General features: G+C 39.9%; 1 protein-coding gene across 3 annotated transcripts in view; it reads left to right on the forward strand.

Moving 5' to 3' along the window:
* The window catches only part of LOC129186046 (rootletin-like), a 33,651-nt gene extending 12,852 nt beyond the window's left edge, over positions 1 to 20,799 (forward strand). For all 3 annotated transcript variants that reach the window (XM_054783864.1, XM_054783865.1, XM_054783863.1), the window contains 20 exons: positions 841 to 1,034; positions 1,122 to 1,249; positions 3,610 to 3,779; positions 3,921 to 4,100; positions 4,211 to 4,345; positions 5,348 to 5,491; positions 5,589 to 5,827; positions 5,900 to 6,059; positions 6,133 to 6,300; positions 7,242 to 7,659; positions 7,754 to 7,923; positions 8,000 to 8,120; positions 8,190 to 8,353; positions 8,612 to 8,827; positions 10,445 to 10,669; positions 10,740 to 10,889; positions 11,020 to 11,220; positions 12,888 to 13,019; positions 14,892 to 15,065; positions 18,050 to 20,799. In XM_054783864.1, coding sequence (XP_054639839.1) covers positions 841 to 1,034; positions 1,122 to 1,249; positions 3,610 to 3,779; positions 3,921 to 4,100; positions 4,211 to 4,345; positions 5,348 to 5,491; positions 5,589 to 5,827; positions 5,900 to 6,059; positions 6,133 to 6,300; positions 7,242 to 7,659; positions 7,754 to 7,923; positions 8,000 to 8,120; positions 8,190 to 8,353; positions 8,612 to 8,827; positions 10,445 to 10,669; positions 10,740 to 10,889; positions 11,020 to 11,220; positions 12,888 to 13,019; positions 14,892 to 15,065; positions 18,050 to 18,136 — 3,576 coding nt within the window. In that variant the 3' untranslated portion in view covers positions 18,137 to 20,799. The remainder of the gene's footprint in view (positions 1 to 840; positions 1,035 to 1,121; positions 1,250 to 3,609; positions 3,780 to 3,920; positions 4,101 to 4,210; positions 4,346 to 5,347; positions 5,492 to 5,588; positions 5,828 to 5,899; positions 6,060 to 6,132; positions 6,301 to 7,241; positions 7,660 to 7,753; positions 7,924 to 7,999; positions 8,121 to 8,189; positions 8,354 to 8,611; positions 8,828 to 10,444; positions 10,670 to 10,739; positions 10,890 to 11,019; positions 11,221 to 12,887; positions 13,020 to 14,891; positions 15,066 to 18,049) is intronic.
* The last annotated feature ends 816 nt before the right edge of the window (positions 20,800 to 21,615 follow it).

Genomic DNA, 21,615 nt, shown 5'->3' on the forward strand with positions numbered 1-21,615 from the left:
TGCCTGGGGGAATGTACATGCGCATGTCACAAACATCAATTCTTGAACTGTGTAACCAAGTGAAAGAAAACAAGTTGGAAAAACATCAGAAACATTGCATTTTACTCCGCCACCACAGATATGTGGTCTAGCTCAAATATGACCCCTACATTAGTTTAACAATACCCTACATAACTGTGAGTGTGTGCTCGCACGTCTGTGTGTGTGTGGAGACAGAGACAGGGTCTATTTTTTATTAATAGGTTGTTATTTTTATTTAAGCGCAATTTTTGCTCAAAGAGACTGAGAGTCCATTTTATTTTCATTAATATTTTTTTGTCTTTTTTGTTTGTTGAATTTATTGAAAAGCTCTTGACATTACAATTACAATGTTAAATACTCTTGAGAAAGTCTCATTATTATGCCATATAATTAATGAAATGAAATGGTCTCAAAAAATGTCCATAATATCAATAATCGACAATAATTTGTGAGACAGTTATCGTCCAGCAAAATTTGTTATCATGACAGGCCTAGATGAAAACGGCTTTTATTAGTATCAATTTCGGGCTTTGCTCTTTTGTTCCCATTTTACTGTTCATTTTTTTTCAACTTTCTTCTTTTTTTCTTCAGCATTATAGTTCCAGCTTGTAGCCCTGTTCCTCATCTCTCTCTTTGTCCGTTTACATATTTCACTGGGAAGGGCCAAGTGTTCCCAAACGCAAAAGCTCGAGTAGATGCGTGACTATATTGCGACACAGTTACACTCCCTGTCCCTCACTGCTGCACTGAAAATGCATGTACCGCTACACCGCTGCTATATATTTATTAGGATGATGTCATCTTTCATCTGCTTGGCAGCTGTGTGCTGAGGTGGCCTCCCTGGGTTCCGAGTTAAGCCTCGCCAGAGGAGAGGGCCAACGCAACGAAGCGGCCTTGGAGGAGGTCGGCCGCGGACGGGCGGAACTGGCCCGAGACAAAGCATCACTTCTCGTCCAGCTGACGGCATCCGAGAGAGACAACAGCACGCTGTCGGAGGAATTGGCTGCTTACAGGTGCTTCTTTAGGCGGCATGTAAAATCATTTTCCCTTGTTGTCTGTCTTTTATTTTTTTGTTTATGTGTTTGGGTTAACTGCTGCAGGTCTGAACGCGAGTCTCTGGAGAGCAGCCTGTTTGAGGTGCAGCAGCAACTCGCTCAGGCGGAGTCTCGCAGGGAGCAGCTGGAATCAGACAACCAAAAACTGAGAGTGTGCTGTGACACGGCAACAGGTGAAGGATGGAACGGGAATGGATATTGAGAATATAAACTCCGGTCGTTCCATGTGGCGTTTCCATGTTCTTCCTGTGTTTGAGTGGGTTTCCTGCAGGTACCTGCTCCCACATCCCCAAAAAATTCATGTTACATTACATTAATTGGAGACTCTAAATCAGGGATGCTCCCACTTTGTCAGTGAGCTACTTTTAAAATGTCCAAGTCTCAAAGATCTACCTCCTTCTATAAACAGAAAATATATTTATAAATACAGATACAGATACAGTGGTGTGAGAAAGTGTTTGCCCCGTTCCTGATTTCCTATTCTTTTGCATGTTTGTCACACTTAAATGTTTCAGATCATCAAACTAATTTAAATATTAGTCAATGACAACACCAGAAAACCAGAAACTCGGTGAGACAAAAGTTTAACTTTTTCTAAGGTGTGTCCCATTACATCTGGCGTAAAAGTGACGCCGTATTTCAGAAAAAGAACATTATACCAACAGTAAAATATGGTGGTGGTAGTGTGATGGTCTGGGGCTGCTTTGCTGCTTCAGGACCTGGAAGACTGTGATAAATGGAACCATTAATTCTGCTGTCTACCAAAAAATCCTGAAGGAGAAAGTCTGGCCATCTGTTGGTGACCTCAAGCTGAAAGCAACTTAGGTTCTGCAACAGGACAATGATCTAAAACACACCAGCAAGTCCACCTCTGAATGGCTGAAGAAAAACAAAATGAAGACTTTGGAGTGGCCTAGTCCAAGTCCTGACCTGAATCCTATTGAGATGCTGTGGCATGACCTTAAAAAGGTGCTTCATGCTGAAAAACCCTCCAATGTGGCTAAATGAAAACAATTCTGCAAAGATGAGTGGGCCAAAATTCCTCCACAGCGCTGTAAGAAACTCATTGCAACTTATCACAAATGCTTGATTGCAGTTGTTGCTGCTAAGGGGGGCCCAACCAGTTATTAGGTTTAGGGGGCAAACACTTTTTCACACAGGGACATGTAGCTTTGGATTTCTTTTCTCCCATAATAATAACAAGTTTCATTTAAAAACTGCATTGTGTGTTCAGTTGTGTTGTCACTGACTAATATTTACATTTGTTTGATGATCTGAAACATTTAAGTGTCACAAACTAAATGATAATTACTGTTTCACATTCAAAGTTTAAAAGTTTGCAGGTAATCAAAGTAGTTGATATCATTCAATAAGTCACAATTCAATTCAAAGTGGCAATAAAGATAATTAACGAGGGAAAGGCTTCTTGAGACGTCATCTGTACTTCTGTGAAGAATGTGTCGGACGTTTCGCTCCTCATCCGAAGAGCTTCGTCAGCGAACTAACAAGTGCTGGTAGCCTAGGCCTTAAACACAGTATGAGTGGGCGGAATTGGTGTGCCAATGCCCTCCTCCTATTGGTTCCTTACACTAAGACTGGGAGGAGTGGTGGTCTAATCCTCTCCTCCCATTCCTTTCCCTCGTTGGACAACTCCTGTACGACTGAGAGCCTACACAGATGCAAATAAAGATAATTGCACATAATTCCTCGATAGTTGTGTACATAACCTTAGTAGTCTGTCACTCAAAATATCTATGTAGCATTGATTAGACACACAGTTCATTGATTAAGTCCAGTTAGCATTTGCTGTCAAACATTAGTGATATACAAGAAATGAAAATGATGACACAAAAGACAATGCAGCCCAAGTCAAGGCAACATATTAAAAAGGTCTCAGTAATGGGCACATTTTCCATGTAATCATGAAAATAATAGTTTAACAGGTGGAAGTGTAGAAAACACACATTTCTATAGTGGAGTTCAGGACGCGAAGCAGAGCCATCAAACAATTCCCTTTTCTTCTGCATAACTAGCTGCTACAAATAAACGGATAACTTTTGTTACAGATATACGCATCTTGCATCTTGAGTTAGTTTACTCGTAATCGGAATAATAAAGATAAAAGTTAGATCTGTGTGTGTAGCATAAGACGTCTGTTTGCCACTTAATCTTAACTGGGAGCACCAGTAAATCAGGAGGGGAGCTTAATGTCAGCGGACTGATGTCATATGACATTTTATGTGATTGACCCACGCTACCTTTGTCATCGAGCGGTAGATCGGGATCGACATAATGGGCACCCCTGCTCTAAATTGTCCATAGGTGTGAATGGTTGTTGGTATACAGTACATGTGTGCTGTGATTGGCTGATGACTAGTCCAAGGACCATAATGAGGACAAGCGGTATAGAAAATGAGTGGATGGATGCTCTTCTTGTCTGATTTTTGGACCTTATTTCCTTACAGTGGTAAGTCATACTGTAAAAGTTAACCTAACTGACAAACATTTTTCTTTCCTTGAATGTGATTTTCAGCTGATCTGCGGCGTGCTCGCGCTGAGGTGGAGAGCGCGTTGGCCCAGGCTGATAAGGAGAAACAAGCTCTGACTCAGACCCTGAATGCAGCACAGTTGGAGGCCCAGCAGGCTTTGCGCAAGGCCGTCTGTGAACATCAAGAGGAGTTGGAGAAGCTTGTCTCGGAAAAGGTGAGGTGGTAACAATACTTCTTCCGCGTTGTCTATTTTATTCTATTGGCAAGCCTTAAAATGATGCCACACTGTGCAAAATTTCCCCTGCCTGTGCCAATTGATCTTACATTTGGGGTTTTCCACCGGATTCGCCCACAGGAGGACCTGCGGCAGAGTCTCACAGCATCCCATGGCGGTGCTCTGCGGAAACTGAGGCAGGAGGTCGAGGATGAGCTGCACAAAGCACAGAGAGAGAGGGAAGACCTACAGAGTGAACTGAGGACGCTGCAGCATGACCGAGATCAGAGTCTGCTGCAGGCCGAAACGGAGAAGCAACAGGTTAGAGACACGATATTCCCAGCAAGATGTTGGAGTGTGTCTGCGGGAATTTGGTATCCATTATTTTTCTGTCCTTTTGCATGTTTTCTGCTACGTTTTCATGTTTCCAGGCTCTGTCCCTGAAGGAGGCGGAGAAAGCGGTGCTGTGCGACAGAGTGTCCAATCTGCAGGCTGAGCTGTCAGCTGCAGCCCTCGAGGTTGAGCGCAAAACCAGAGCGGCGGCTCTTTGCAAAGAGCAGGAGGAGGTCAAACAAAAGACACAACCACCTGATGTTCTTTTTTTTTCAGTCGACTTCACAAGATGGCAGTACAGTCGTCCCTCGCTACATCACGCTTCAAACATCGCTCCCTCAATCTATCGCAGCTTTTCAAAAATTAATAAATTAATTAATAAGTGCTGTTTCGTGGTTGACTACAGCCTATTATTAGTAAAAAAAATAAATTTGCATATTTAAGCAAATTGTATTTATTTTTGCCCAAATTAAGCATTTTCAAGCATAAAAAGTGGTTAAATGAAGTAAAATACAAATACAGTATAAGCCATTAAGACCACCATTCAACTTGTGAATGTAATATTCTATATTGGTCACTAGGTGTCGGTGAGACAAGCACCAGACTTGATGGCCGGAACAACAGGCTTTTATTGCAGGTTTAAATGATCTCAAAACAGGCACAATAATAATAACAATAATACTGTAATTTCTGGTGTATAAGCCGTTGCTTTTTTCTTAAACTTTGAACTCTGCGGCTTATGCAGCGGTGCGGCTCATTTATGGCTAAGACATCTCCTTTACTTCAGAACTACTACATTGTTTTTGGACAGTAAAAAAATGCAGGGGACCAAAACCAAAGAAAGCACCCTACGCATTGTTGACTCATTGTCCGAGCGTATTTTAAATTTAATTGAGTGCGACTGCTAAATAACTCGCCACGGGACCAAAGAAAGTTGCGAGTGCCAGCAATTTGTTAAAGAAAGTGAGAAAAACTATTGCATTCAATCTCGCCATCTTTGCATTCAATCTTCGCATCAACAATAAGTTTCATCCAGTCGTCATTTATAATTATGTTTCATTGTTTTCTAAATGTGCAAAAAAACTATAAATATTATCTATAAAATGTTTTTATTTTAATATTTTTAGGTGTCTGGACGGGATGAATTGCATTTACAAGATTTCCTATGGGAAAAATTGCCCCGTTTTTTTGTACTTTCCGGTTTTCGTCTACAAAATTCTGTTCACTTCTTGCAGGCCAGAGTTGGAGCTCTCACCAGCGAGCTGCAGGAGCTTCGCTCTCAGCTTGAGGATGCTTCCTCTCTTCGTGAAAGGGAGCTTCAGAGTCTGCGAGAGAGTCTTAGCGACTTTGAGTCACGTGCTGACAGTGCCGTAAAAGAGGTACATCAATATGCACACATTTCTACCAAATGTACTAAAGAATGGTAACAAAGGGAGCATCTGTTTAATATATCAGTTGTTTGTGCTGTCTCTTCAGCTGGACAAGTGCAGAGCTTCTCTTGCCGTCAGCGCGGAGAGCCGAGATCAGCTCAGGCGAGACATCCTGGAGGCCGAGCGCCGTCTCAACCAAGCTCAGGACGAGGCGGAAAACTACCGGAGGGAAGGGACGGAACTGCGCCGCAGCCTGAGTGACGTCTCCAAGGAGAGAGACGCCCTCAGCCTGTCCAACTCCCAACTCAGGGAGAGTCTTCGAGGGGCGGAGACTGAGAGAATCAGGTGAGCGGTCTGGTGACGGTAATGAAGGTGCAGGTTCAGGATGTCCTCACTTGGGATGTGTGTGTCGGTCAGTGTGAAGCGACAGTGCGAGGAGAAGGACCAGAGGCTGACTGTGCTGCAGGAGAATTTCTCCTCCGCCCAGAAGGAGGTGGCAGAGCTGCGCAGCTGCCTGAGGGAGGTAGAAAGATCACGACTGGAGGCACGACGAGAGCTCCAGGAGCTGCGGAGACAGGTGAGACAACTTTTCTTTTTTTGTAATTTGACCGGAACAAAAACCAAATATGAACGATTCGTGATGTTTCCAGTTGAAGGTTCTGGATGGAGAGAAGGAGCAGAAAGGGAGGGAGGTCGCAGAGCTGCAGACTCGCTTGTCCCTGGAGGAGCAGAGAGAGGAGGAGCGAGGGAAGGAGCTTTTTACCTTCAAGCAGAAGTTCACCGAAGCTGAGACAGCGCGAGACACACTCAAAAGAGAGGTGAGGATGCGGGAGACATTTGAAGAAATTTTGACTGGTGTTGTGTTCCGGTGATTATGCTTTCAAGTGCACTACGCAATTCAGGCCTAAATCTTGAACCTGACACAAACTGAACACCACAAAATGCATACCTGGAGCGCAACAACGCGTACAATCGTATTTAAGGGTCAAAATGTGTGCCAGGTACGAAAAATGCTGGTAGTCGTCCCTACATCACTCTACCGCATTTTTTCAAACATTAATTAATTTAATTTGTGGTTGAATATTATTATTCGGAAAGAAAATGCAAATTTAAACAAATTGTAGTATTCTTGGCCTAAATTATGCATTTTCAAGCATAAAAATGTCTCAGTGAACTATCTAAAATACAAACAGAAGGCAGAAGAAGCAGTCTAATTGTGAATGTAGTATTCTACATTGGCCACTAGGTGTCAGTAATTGTTCCGTATATGTGCTCCCTAGAGAACACATATACTCTGAGTTTTATTATCTTAAATGGCTTATTTACTCCTGTTTTGTCTACTATATTGGGTAATGCGAGTGTAAAGCCATTTAACCTGCCATTACAATATATTGATGTATTGTATTGGATGCTGTCCAGAAAAAAAACAACAAGAACTGCTAACGTGTGAGTCTACACTATGTTACCTTATTTATGTCTAATGTCTTATTTTCTCTGATTATGTCTAATATATTGGGTAATACAAATGTAAAGGTGACCATAAGGGTGTTATGTCATGTATTGAGGGCTCTAATAATGTTAAAAAATGCATTTAGAAGATTGTAAACAGGTTTTCTATGCCATAGCTATGAATATATTCAATTTATTAATATTGACTCTTACTTCACGGACATTCACTTATCACGGTTGGGTCTGGACCCAGTTAACCACGAGAAATGAGGGACGACTGTACATTTATTTCTTCCTTCTTTCGTTGTAGCTCTGCCTCGTTCAGAAGCGCCTGACTGAGTCCGAGTCCGGCTGGCGGCTCTGCGAGAGAGAACTGACGGCTCAGCTTCAGGAGGCACGAGGCTGCGAGAAGAAGCTGCAGGACGAAGCCAAGAACTTGGCCCTGCGCACTCAGGCCGCCCAGGACTCGGCTGGCGTGTACAGCCTGCAGCTGAGTGAGGCGCAGGGCCGCCTGGCAGCCACGGAGGCCGAGCTTGCGCGGGCCGAGGCCTGCAAGAGGGATCTGGAGTTTCGTCTGAGCGGCCTCCAGTCGACACTGACCAGGACGCTAGGTATTGGAGTGAGAGGGGTCAGGGGGCGGAGCCCGGGAGGGAGCTCTGCATCGCCTGGCCCCATGTCACGCCATCACAGCATCTCACCCCTACGCTCCTCTTTGTCACCACCTAAAGGTAACTGTTCATTGTGCAGCAGGAAATGACACTTTTACATTTTTTGATGATGGCTCGCAGTTGCATGAATGCAATACATGCCTACCTCTCTCAGAATTCCACACCAGCACCCCTGACAACACTTTGGGCTCCAGAGCTGTGTCTCCAGAGAGAGGGGACACGCCTCTCCCTCTCTCACCCCCTCAGCTAGAGCTGGACACTGACGCTCTACGAAGTGGTCTCAAGGATTTCCTCCAGGAGCTTCGTGATACACACAGAGAGCGGGTAACACGAAGAACTGAATCTTGCATGAGTTTAAGAAGATTTGTCAGTGTTGAAATACAAGATGTGTCCTATGAAGGATGACGCCTTGTGCCAGTTGGGGGCTCTGCAGCGTGAGGTGGACCAGCTGAGGGTGGATGGAGATTTGGCGCAGAGCCGCCTCACTCAGCTGCAGAAGACCTTACAAGAATACCAAGAAGGTGTGCGTCTCTTTTTCACGTCCGCTGCTCACAAGCACACGAGCAAACGTGTCACGGGTGCGTTCGCAGGTAAACGAGGCCTGGACGAGCGCCTGACGCACTCTCAGCTTCAGCTCCATCAGCAGGAGGAGGCGGCCAGGAGAGGCGACAGAGACAGGCGGGCCCTCGTCGACCGGGTGAAGGAGCTGGAGCGTATGCTGCAGGCCTGTGAGATGGAGAAGCAACACATACAGGTACACACGATTGTGCGTCACGGAACACTACGTGACATTCAACTGTGTGACAATAACAGAGGATGGTAATAAAATAGCAGCAGATGGGCTTTCGCTGCTTGTGGCGTCTCATGCCAGCGCGCCTTATGTTCCAACCTTTCACAATCGTTCTGCATCATAGACACTGACAGAATATTATGTATGCATGCTTATTTCCTGATTGGGTTGCAACTTGTTCCACGGTGCTGGAATGTATTTTACTTCCTTTGATCTCCGCAGGATCAGCTGGACAAGCAGCGAGCCGCAGAGGTGCGTCTGGAGGCCGAGAGAAGGCGCTTGCGGGAGGCGCTGGAGGTGGCCGAAGCACGGGCCACCAGGGTGGATGTGGGCAGGCGGAGTCTGGAGGGGGAGCTGCAGAGACTCAGACTGAGCATGGGGGACCGGGAGGCCGAGAGCCAGGCCTCACACGATCGCCATGACACTCTGCTCAAACAGGTACGGCATGGTTTGTTTGTTTCAGACATGCTTGACAAGTCAAGGTTAATAAAAGAGAAAGTTAAATAGAAAATAAGAGAGAATGAGCAGCAATGGCCAGTGATGAAGGAAAAAAAAGAAGGAATAAGTGTTGATTGATTAATAATATTTAATAAAATTAATCTACCATCTACTTTAAGACAAAAACACAAGCATTTTTTTATATGCATCTATGTATATACATCTATGTAGGCGTTAAGGTGTTAAAAGAAAGGATAACTTACTAACAACTTGAAAATGAAATGGTAGAACTAAAGATGTTATAATAAGGACAAAATCAAATAAAAGTGTCATAAGTGTAAATACAATGACAATAAATGTCATGAATGATCAATTATTAAGAATAAGTGAATAATATGAATAAATAAATAATTATGAATATATAACCAGTTTAATTAGTGAAGGAAGAAAGAAAAGAATGGAAATGTGTTTAAAAAATATATTAATAAGCAAATATGAGTAAAAAAATAATGAAAAAGCTGACAGTATACAGCTTGTGCAATGTTAAAGGAAAACGAAGAAATAAATATGTTTAAATCCAGGTCAAAATGAAATCAAAACATAATAAGAGTAAATAATAGAGATGCACAATATCTTTTTCCAAACCGATACCGATAATGTTCTGCTTCTTGAGACTTTTTTATAGCTACTTTTTTAAAATTTAGATTTAACTTAAGTTTGTGCACACCTGGCGGTAAGAAGGAATGAAACAAATTAGGATTTGACCAACTGTACCTGTTGATTTGTCCTCATCAAATATCATGACATTACTACTACCACATTAGTACTATCCAGATCAGGAGAACCAGAGTATAGAACGGGAGGAGCCACCTGGCGTGGCCCAGCAATGTGCACTGTATTCGAGCACACGCTGCGAGCATCCGGTGTGACACCACAGAGGTCTCTGGCAAACCTTTTGCACGTTTCAAATGCTGTGGCACAGGTGTTCCTGGTGTTTTTTTGTGTGCTTGATGGGTTTTTTGTCCCCTCATCGCAGGGCATTTGGTACAACTTGCACACAAAATGTCTTCCTCTGACAGTGTTTGTTTACAAGTGAGCTCAGGGGAAGTTACGAGAGTGGCGTTAACGTCACAGGCAGGAAAAAAAGGAGTGCTTGATTTGCTCACCCCCACAGTACGCGTAATCTCGCCTCATTGGAGCGTTTTTCAGTTATCGCCGTTATCGGATTTATCGGTATGACATCAGAATTCCCTCATGTTGGCCCGATAATTCTCTGGACAGATAATTATCATGCACCCCGGTAAATAAAATAGAATTAATAACCGACAATAAAAGAAGTTAAAAAGAGTACAGATAATAAGGATAAATTAATAAATAAATTGATGTTGAAATCAAATGTGCACAGAAATACACAATTCGTAAATAAATGGTGGATATCAATGAAGCAATGATGAAGGAAATAAAAGAAATGAAAGGTGTTGAAAAAAATTAAATAGCAATCATGAAGGAGACATAATAATAAAAGCAGCAAGCAAGAACCTTTTTGGTGCCAAAGCTGAGCGTTTTGATCCTTGAAAAAACAGAATTTGTCATAGTCTCCTGCTGCTCAAATTGCAGGTAGCAGACGGAGAATCCCGAGTGTCTCTGCTTCAGCGGGAGGTGGACCGATTGAGTCAGGCTCTCCTGAAAGCCGAAGAAAACGAAGCTCTGCTGCGAGAGAAGACGATCTCCCTCAACCAGACCCTGCAGGAGGTGGCGGCTGCTCATGGCAACACTCAGAGTCGCCTGACTTCTCTGCAGAACACTTTGAGCATGACCGAGCAGGAGAAACAACACCTCCAAGTAGGAGATGGGGGGAAAAAAGGCAGTGCGTGCAAAAGGAAAATGGGCTGATGTGTGCTTGTTCCGTCAGGAGAGGATCGACGAGTCGCAGGCGTCGTTAACCGAAGCGAGGCGCAGCATGGCCGCCCTCAACGAGCACATGCACGACCTGCAGAGCGAGCTGCATCACAGTGAGCTGCAACGCGAGGAACTGGCGACCGAGGTCACCAAGACCCAAGAGGTGGTGATAACAGAGAAAGATATCACATATTCATTTGATGTGTGGCCTCCTGTTGCTAGGCAGAATTTGCACATATTCTTGTCCTTGTTCCTTGTCTACCAACGACGCCTTGTCGCTCATTGCGCGGCAGGCTCTGCGTCAGCGTACGGCCACTCTGGCTGAGGCCCAGCATGGCGCCCAGACATCTCAGATGGAGCGGGCCGCTGTGGAGGAGCGTCTGCGGGCGCTGCAGAGGGCGGTGGCCCTGCTGGAGACGGAGAAGAAAGATGCCGAGAGGCAGGCTGTGAGGCTGGAGAAGGATAAAAATGCCCTGAGGAACACGCTGGATAAGGTGACGGGAATCATTTCCGTGCAAGAGCTAAACAGTAACTCACACCACTAATAGTGAACCGCGTGTTAAATGGTATATGGTTTCAGAGCCAACATTTCAACTTCTATGGCACTGATCGAAATCACGGTGGAAATTACTACTGCTATAGACAACAGAAGATGCGCAGCAGCTGTATTCATGGATTTGACAAAAGCTTTCGATACAATTAACCACAATATCTTAATTTCAAAATTAGAAAGGTACGGAATTAGAGGATTAGTTTTGAATTGGGTTAAAAGCTACCTAGCAAAAAGGAAACAATTTGTAAAGCTAGGAGAATACACATCTGGGAGTTTACACACCATGTGTGGAGTACCCCAAGGGTCCATACTGGGACCAAAACTATTTAATTTGTATATCAACAACATTTGTAAAGTAACTAAGGACTCAAAATTGGTCTTATTCGCGGATGATACCACCGCTTTCTGTTCTGGTGAAAGCACACAAGAACTCATTAAAAAGGTCAAGGATGAAATGGTCATATTAAAATCATGGTTTTACAGGAACAGATTATCCCTGAACATAAGTAAAACTAAAATAATGCTATTTGGAAATAGCAGAAGGGAGATGTACGAGCAAATACAAATTAATGGAGTGGATATTGAAAAAGTGGAAGAATATAAATTCCTTGGGGTTGTAATAGATGAAAAAATGAGTTGGAAATCTCATATTAAATATGTACTGTACAACAAAAGGTGGCGAGAAATATCTCTATATTGAATAAAGCAAAATATGTCCTTGATCAAAAATCACTCCACACTCTGTACTGTTCCTTAGTATTACCATATTTAACGTACTGTGTGGAGATATGGGGTAATAATTACAAAGTAATCTTCACTCACTCACTGTATTGCAAAATAGATCGGTGAGGATTATTCATAATGCCAAGTATAGAGAACATACAAACCCTTTATTTTTAAAATCACAGATTTTAAAATTTGCAGATTTAGTTTCAAACCGCTAGAATAATGCAGAAAGTTAATAATAACTCATTACCCAAAAACCTCATACAGTATTTCTCAATCAGAGAGGAGAAATATGATCTTAAAGGAAAACAAAACTTAAAACACTTATATGCGAGAACTACGCTGAAAACCCACAGCATTTCCGTGTGTGGAATTAAACTATGGAATGGATTGAGTAAGGAACTCAAACAATGTACAGAGATGAGCACATTCAAAAAACAATACAAGCAGTTGGTGTTTGCTAAATACAAGGCAGAAGAGTCTTGATCATCACAATGATGTTCTGTCACGTTTGCTATTTCTTGTTTTGTTTTGTTTAAAGAAAAAAAAATTCTTTACTCATATTTATCTAATTATTTATTTATTATCACTTATTATTACTATTATTACTTAGTTACTTATTTTTGGGACTTACTGATATGGATTATGTATTATTCTGACTATCACAGAAAACATGATATGGAATGCAGTAAGTACTGTATGTAACAGTATGTACTGTACTAGATGTAGAATAGATTGGGGGGTAGGATTAAATAAGCTCTGCTTCTTCCTACTCCTTTTGCACATGTGGAACTGTGAAAATGATTCATGAGATGTATTCCATTATCACCTTCAAGTTCAAATAAACTAAACTAAACTAAAAATGTACGTCTCTCCTGTCAGGTGGAGCGTCAGAAGCTAAAGAGTGAAGAGGGCAGCATGCGTCTTTCCGCCGAGAGAAAGCGCTTGGATCGCTCGCTGAACACGGCTGAACAAGAGCTGCAGGAAGCCCAGCAGCAGATACTCATGCTGCAGGTAATTCACACAGCTATTGGAAGCCACGTGCGGTAGTGCGTGTGTGTGTGTGTGTGTGTGTGTGTGTGTGTGTGTGTGTGTGTGAGTGATGGGAAGAAAAGCTCTGGCTCGCTCTGGTTGGTTTGCAAAGAAAAGAAGATTGGCCTTTTTGAGACATTTTTCAAGGGAAAAAAGTATTATATCTATATACATATAATGATGTAGGTGCATTTTAGAAAAAGTACTTGTATACAGTATTCTATAGATTCACAACACACTGAGTGGAGTATTTCAAGACTGTATGGATAATTTTTAAAAACAGTTTGTTATAAAAAAAACAAAAAACAAACAAATTCAGTCCACACATTTAAATAATGTAAAAATATATATGTATAGATATTTTAAAAATATTAAATACACAGTCTTCCCTCGTTTATCGCGGTTAATTGGTTCCAGACTTCACTGCAATGAGTGAATTTCTGCAAAGTAGGATTCAATTTTAATAAATGGAATATTTTTGTAGTTATGGCATATAAAACCTGTTTATGATCTTCTAAATAGGGATTTTTAACATTATTAGAGCCCTCTAGACATTAAATAACACCCCTATAGTCACCTCTACATTTGTATTACCCAATATAGTAGATATAATCAGAAAACAGTAGCCCATGTTGTTATTATTATGATTATTGTGCCTGTTGTTAGATCACCTTGCAATACGTCTGCGATCACTTCTGGCCTAGTAGCCAATGTAGAATACTACATTAACAATTAGAATGCTTCTTCTGCCTTGTATTTGTATTTTGGTTCATCCATTTTCTATACCACTTCTCCTCATTAGGGTCGCGGGGGTATGCTGGAGTCTATCCCAGCTGACTTTGGGCGAGAGGCGGGGTACACCCTGGACTGGACAGCACAATGGCAGGGCACATATAGACAAACAACCATGCACACTCACATTCATACCTATGGACAATTTAGAGTCACCAATTAACCTAACATGCATGTTTTTGGAATGTGGGAGGAAACCGGAGTACCCGGAGAAAACCCACGCATGCACGGGGAGAACATGCAAACTCCACAAGAAATGCCCCAGGGGAGGTCCTCCCGATCTCCAGACTGTGACTGTGTAGCCAATGTGTTAACCACTAGACCACCGTGCGGCCCTATTTTGGTTCATTTAGTTAGTTTATTTGTCCATTTTTATGCATGGAAATGCTTCATTTATGACAAGAATACATAGTTGTTTAAAGGAAAAACACTTTTTTTTTTTTTTTTTTAATTTTGCCCATCATCCGCAATCCTTATGTGAGACATGAACCCACAGAAGAAGTTTAAAATAAAAAAAGTTAAAAATAAAAAACTAAACAAAACAGAAATGACCAAAAACAAAGTTGTATTCTAACGAGAAAAAAGCTGCAATTTTATGACAATACTCTTAATATTGTGAGGAAAAGTGATGTCATTTTCATAGTGTAGAGTTGCAATATTAAAAAAAATAAGGTTTTTTTTAAATTTAATTTTAAAAGTTTTTAAAATAAACAAAACAAAATAAAGTTATAGTATATATATTTTTAATTATGTTAAATTATGAGAATAAAGCCATAATATTACGAGAAGAAAAACAACAATGAACTGCTAACGTGTGAGTCGACATGTATGTTGTCTTATTTATGTCCAATATGTCTTATTTTCTCTGACTACATCTACTTTATTGGGTAATGCTAGGGATGCTCCAATCAGGTTTTTATGCTGTTTTATTGTGCTTCTAGTTTGCAGTGGTACATACGTAAATGCCCTGCATCAAACTGAGAGCTATTTGTAATGTTTTGGCCCTCTCACGTTGCTAAATAAAACATCCTTTTGTCTATTTTATTTATGTGTTTTGAGTAGACGCAGATGGCTGACATGGAGCAGTCGCACAGTGTGTGTGAGAGTTTCGCCAGGCAGCGTGATGATGCTCAGCAGGAGGCCGAGAGGCTGAGAGCCAGCTTCAGGGACCTGGAGAGGACTCTGGGCTCCAGGGAGCGCACGCACAGGCAGAGGGTCAAAGGTCTGGAGGAGCAGGTATACCCGTCTATGAATTATTGGGGCTGATGTCTTTTGTGAGTGCTTGGCATGCAACTTTATGAAGTTCATTTGAAATTGTGTCAGTCGTGTCTTGGAGTAATTGAGTTGCTCTGCAGCCAGCAGAGGCGCTGTACATTCTGTCTCAGTTATGCTATGTGTTACATAGCATTTCATGTGGAATTGTTTCAAAATGTGTTGTTTGGTTTGGTTTTGGTTTTGGTTTTGGTCTGGTTTAATTTTAGTTGAACATGCATGCAAGTTATAATGGAATACATCACATGATTCATTTCACAGTTCCACAAGAAGCAAAGCTTATTTAATCCTACCTCCCATCCATTCTACATCTTGTGCAGTACATATTATTCACTAATATGGTAATACCAAAGAACAGTAAAGAATGTGGAGTCATTTTTAACAAGAACAAATTTTGCTTTATTCGATATTTAAGTATTTCTCGCCACCTTTTGTTGTATATTTTTGATGTGAGATGTCCAGCTCATTTTTTCATCCATGAACCCCAGAAGTGTATTTTCATTCACTCTTTCAATGTCCACTCCGTCCATTTGTATTTGGTCGTACGTGTCCTTTCTGCTATTGCCAAATAGTATTATTTTAGTTCAAGGATAATCTGTTTTTATCAAACCATGTCTTTAATATGACCATTTCATCCTTGACTTTTTTGATTACTTCTTGCGTTTTTTCCTCAGAACAAAAGGCATTCCGCAAATAAGACCAACTTTAAGTCCTGTGTCACTTTACAGAAACTTTGTCGAAACACACTTTTATTCAAATTCTACGCCAGCAAATAATATGTAAGGATTTTAAATAAAAATGCCAATCTTTGGATGAGTGGACCGTCAATTGGTCAATAGTACAAAAAATGAGGACTGTCAAAGTTAACACGTTATTAACGCGTTAACAGAAGGTTCCTTGAACTGCACTATTTTTTTTGCCACGGCATTAACATGCGCACTTCCTGTTTGACCCACACCGTAGTTTGGAGAAATGCAGTGGTGGACGTGGAGCCACAAGCGGGAACAAATATTGAGCAGAATTGGTAATGGTAATGGCAATGGTAATGGTTTAATTTATTTGAACATGCATACAAGTTACATTGGAGTACAGTGTTCCCTTGTTTAACGCGGGGGTTAGGTTCCAAAAAAATACCAGTGTTAAGTGAAATTAGTGTACTGTAGTAGAAATATTTTTTGTTTTTTTTGTTCATTATATATTTTTTGTTTACGGGATATGTTTTTGTGTTTACAGGATATGTTTTTTCATTTATTATAGTATGTTATTTTTTGTTTACAGTGCATTTTTTTGTGTTTACAGGATATGTTTGTTTATGTATGCCTCTGCCCCGGCATCTGCAAAGGCGCCCTCTCTGTGGTTTTGTTGCGGACAGTTAAAGCCCTTTTTGCATCCTTGTAAAAATGTATTGCTGCTGTCGTCCTTATGTTATTTTCCTTCTTCTTTATGGTACGAACCGAAGATTCATTTATTCCATAATGGCGCCCTACAGCTGCGTAAGTTCTACCTTCCTACAGCATGTCCAGAATTCCAACTTTCTGGGCATCTTCCTCTGCCTTTTGGGTGCAACTGTTGGTGCCTTTGTCGGTGCAGAGCGTTTAGTCGACATTGTGAGTTTTGTCGGGGAGTAAACATACTGCACTAAAGAGCCACACTGCTAGCGATCAAACAATTATGCAAATGAGGCAAGCTGAACGCATTCTGTACTGTACAGGACACATGGCATGGAGGAGATTGATTGATGGACTACAGTCCCTGAGCCAATCAGGACGCAGAAGGCAATGCAGTGCAATGCAATGAAGTTGAACAACTTCAAATTAAAAGCACAAAATGAATACAGAGCCACCATCCACCAGTACGAGCCTGGATTTTGTTTTTCAGAGTGGTGCACCACATAAATATGCACATTAGCACCCAATAAGGTCATCAAATCTTACCTTTAGGCATTCCCACATAGTATCAGCATTTGTGTGCAGATATGAGGTGAAAGAAAAAGGGTAAAAATACAGGATAGTAGTCTATCTGTGCAGCGTGGGACAAAGTTAGAAAGTGTATTCAAGGACCGTCAAACAAAGTGGGACAAAATCACCGCTTGCGTTAAACATGCAAAAACTGTGGGATTTCTAACTGTAAATTATTTTTTGAATAAAATAATGGCCCATATTTCCAAAATTGACATCCGTTTACATCAAATTTGATGTAGTTTTCGTTGTAGTTGCGTATCGAATCGTTTACAACAAAGACTTTTACATCCCTACTTATTATAGGTAAATTAAGGATTAATTATGGTAAAACTAATACAAAAATATCAAAATAAAATGAATATTTTTATTTGAAATTTTAATTTAAAATTTTCCCATTTTTGATAGATAATTTTCAGGATTTGCATTACTTTCAAAATCGTTGGAAGACTTTTGTTTTTCCTATTAAAAAAAAACAACCTTTTTTTAATTTGCCTGTTTTTTTCTACTCTTTCATTCATACACTATAAAAGGATTATGACTTTTTCCAAAAAATACAGTATATACAGCATGTTGGTATTTTAATTTACTCTGATTTAATTTGAATTTGTATTTATTGACTAATTCATTAATTAAAATAAAAATTGCACATTTCAATTTTTGTAATTAAACTTTAGGTCGAGACACTTTTACACTTTTACAGCTTATGAATAAAAAAGTTGAACAAAATTGGCAAATAAACAAAATCAATTAAAATTACAGTGTTTTAAATAATTAATTAACAAATTAATTGAAATATTTTATGTTGAATGATATATATTTTTCTATTAAAAAAAAAAGTAGAACAAAAGTCTTGCAGTATATCAGTCGTCCAAGGATTTGGACGTACGTTAAATCCTGAATCTGTTTGTCTACTAGTATTTATCGATCTATACCGTACATCCGTATTGTCGAATTGTCTTCAATTTCATCATTGTGTCCTCCGTGCAGGTGTCCACCTTGAAGGAGCAGCTGCAGCAGGAGATGAAACGACGACAGCCTTCACTTTCCTCCTCCTTTCTGTCCACGGCCAGCTGAGAGATGACCGCCAAGAAGGCCAAACGTCCTGACAGCGTCACGTCTGCACTGTAATTCTATGAATATTCAATACTAAGCATGTGTACATCCGCACAGTCCAGTGAGCTATATTCACCGTTCTGTGTTTACAAAGATGATAATGCTCATTTTTGCGCATTTGGAGTTGTTTTGTGATTTACAGGAAGCGGTCAAAATATTTAAAACAGCTCAGTATGACTTAGGCATGTGCAGATGTACCTAATCAAGTGGCCACTGTAAACATATATGTATTATGTCCGGCTTTTGAACATTTTTTAAAACTTTTTTTGTTCTTTTGAACGTTAAATACCGTCTTGACCCAAATATAAGATGTCAATCTTTACCTTGAAAAAAGTCTGCAAAACACAAGAATATTTATATACATCAGAAATGACAACAAAACAACAGCTGTAATTTTATGAGAATAAAGTCAATATATTAAGAGAAAAATGGTGCAATTTCACGAGAATAAACTCGTAATATTGTGAAGAAAAACAATTTTGTTTTAGTAGTAGAAATATAAATAGTTTAAATATTAAAGAAAAATAAATTTGTATTTTTTAACTCGTTTTTTAAAGAAACAAAACAAAATAAGTACATTTTTTGGAAAATTATGTTGGGAAAAAGTTAGAATTTTATGAGAAAAAGTGACAAGAGTATGACAATAAAGTCATAATACTACAAGAAGAAAATTTACAAAGATTATTTAAAGAAGAAGGTTGAAATAAATACAGTTTAAAATCAATTTGAAAAAATCTGAAATAACAAAAACAAGCAGCTGTAATTTTCCGAGAATAAAGTCAATATATGAAGAGAAAAAAGTTGTTTTCCAACAAGAAAAAAGCTGCAATTTTACGAAAATAAACTTGTAATATTGTGAGGAAAAATAATTTTATTTTATTAGCGTAGAGTTGAAGTATTACCAAAAAATAAATTTTTTTAAAAGTCATTTTTTAGAACTTTTTTAAAGAAACAAAACAAAATAAAGTTGTAATTTTTGGAAAATTATGTCGAAGAAAGTGATAATTTTATGAGAAAAAGTGAAAATAGTATGAGAATGAAGTCATAATATTACAATTATTATACAATTATTAAAATTGCAATTATTGTTGGAAAGTTGGAAAAAAAAAAAGTATAAAATAAAAAAAAAAAGTCAGAATGACAAAAAAAAAACGTCTGTCATTTTACGAGAATAAACTATATATACTATATAGTATAGAAAAATGATGTCATTTAGTAGTTTACAAAATATCAGGGTGGCCCTTGCATCCTATCATTTTTCAGTCCGGGGCCCTCACCGGAAAAAACTTTGGATCCCCCTGGTCTACCAGCTAAAAAATGTGATATCCTTTTCTTTTGTTGCAATCTAACACTGGCGACTTAAAAAAAAACAAAAAAGGATCTCTTTTTGTCTTAAAAAAAGAAATGTGGTCTTATAGTCGGGTCAGTACGGGATACAGTCGTCCCTCTCAATATTGCGGTTCAATTATCGCTCCCTCACTGTATCGCGCTTTTTCAGAACTGAATGAATTAATAAATGATGGCTGTTTGGAGGTAGACTTTGGTCTATTATTATTATCAAAACATATGGAAATACAAGTGATATGTAGTATTCCGATCACTAGGCGGCGGTAATAACACAAAACATTGCGACATTAGCTTACATTACATTACCTTAACACTACATGAAGTCATGAAGTCAGCCATGGCATGTCACACATGATAGCATAAAAAAAAAAAGTTATACTCCCATGCCGTGTGGAAGTGGTAAGTTTTTGGCTTCTTAAGTTTAGAAGAAATACTTTTGAGGCTGACAGGTTAGCTCCCTCGTTTGCTTGCTAGTCACTGCAGCATACGAGTTGAGCAATGTGTTGTAAACAAAGAATAATAGGAGTGTCAAAGTGACAGTATTGGTGTTTTTTCATGACTACAGGGCTCTAATAATGGCAAAGGTTGTATTTAGAAAGTCATAAACAGGTTTTCGATGCTCTAACTATGAAAATATTCCATGTAGTAACGTTGAATCCTATATTGCGGAAATTCATTTATCGCGGTCGGGTCAGGAACCAATTACCCGCTATAAAAGGGGGACGACTGTATCATGCTGCTTGTCATCCACTTTATAACTTTACACAAGAAGGCTACACGCTGCATGTAGATATGGTGTTATGTAAATGAGACAGTATTTTGTTACTAACCTTAAAAAGTCAAAAAGTGCTTTCATGTGAATTTAAAGTACTATTTTTTAAATTATTATTTGATGTTTTTGCTCACTGTGTGAATTGCTGCCATTTGTGTACTTTTTAAAATTTTTTATTAATATTTAGCTTAGGACCGAAGCTCATCCTATATTGCCGCAACATGGACACATACTGTAAATAAACCAATGACAAAAACACAAGAAACATGAATCAAAACGCACTTTGCCAAGAAAATGACGTGCCTACTTCAGTGTTTCCCAGACCTTCATTTATTTGTAGCGGGTCGCCACACATACTGTAAATTTGGCGCTACCTGCTTCATTGGCACTTATAAACACATTATAATGCACTTGGTCTGCCAGAGTGGGGATATTATTATTATTATTATTATTATTATTATTATTATCAGTGTTGCCAACTGAGCGAGCAATCAGACCCCTCTAGATAATCGCTTGCATGTATTGCTCTTCTCAACGAGCAGCAGGTGCTTTTTTGTTTTGCTTTTCATGTGTTTTACTTACTTTTTGCAAATGCGGCATAGCCAATTATGCACACAGAGATTGCAGGCTGGGGAAACACTGCGCTTGATGATCAGAAGGTGAAGAAACCCTGTGTTAGATGACCAACAGTGATACATGTTTGTTTGTAACGTACAACAAAAACACACACAACCACAGATAAAAAAAAACAATTAGGACACAAAAAGTTGAAATGATGAGATAAATAGTTGAAATGATGAGATAAAAAGTGGCCGGACGATGGCCGAGTGGTTAGCATGTCAGGAGATTGGGAAGACCTGGGTTCATCTCTGTGTGGACTTTGCCTGTTCTCCCCGTGGGTGTGTGGGTTTTCTCCGGGTACTCCGGTTTCCTCCCACATTCCAAAAACATGCATGTTAGGTTCATTGGAGACTCTAAATTGTCCATAGGTATGAATGTGAGTGTGAATGCTTGTTTGTCTATATGTGCCCTGCCATTGGCTGGCGACCAGTCCAGGGTGTACCCCGCCTCTGGCCCCCAGGTCAGCTGGGATAGGCTCCAGCATGCCTGCGACCATGAGGATAAGCGGCATAGAATGTGGATGGATGGATGGAGATAAAAAGTCATAATTGTGAGATAAAAAGTCATAATTATGAGATAAAAACTAGAAATTATGAGATAAAAAGTCATAATTATGACGTAAAAAGTCGAAATTGCGAGATAAAAAGTCATAATTATTAGATACAGGTCATAATTATGACATAAAATCTTTTCTTGGGAG

Source organism: Dunckerocampus dactyliophorus, chromosome 8, assembly GCF_027744805.1.
Source record: "Dunckerocampus dactyliophorus isolate RoL2022-P2 chromosome 8, RoL_Ddac_1.1, whole genome shotgun sequence".
NCBI lineage: Eukaryota > Metazoa > Chordata > Actinopteri > Syngnathiformes > Syngnathidae > Dunckerocampus > Dunckerocampus dactyliophorus.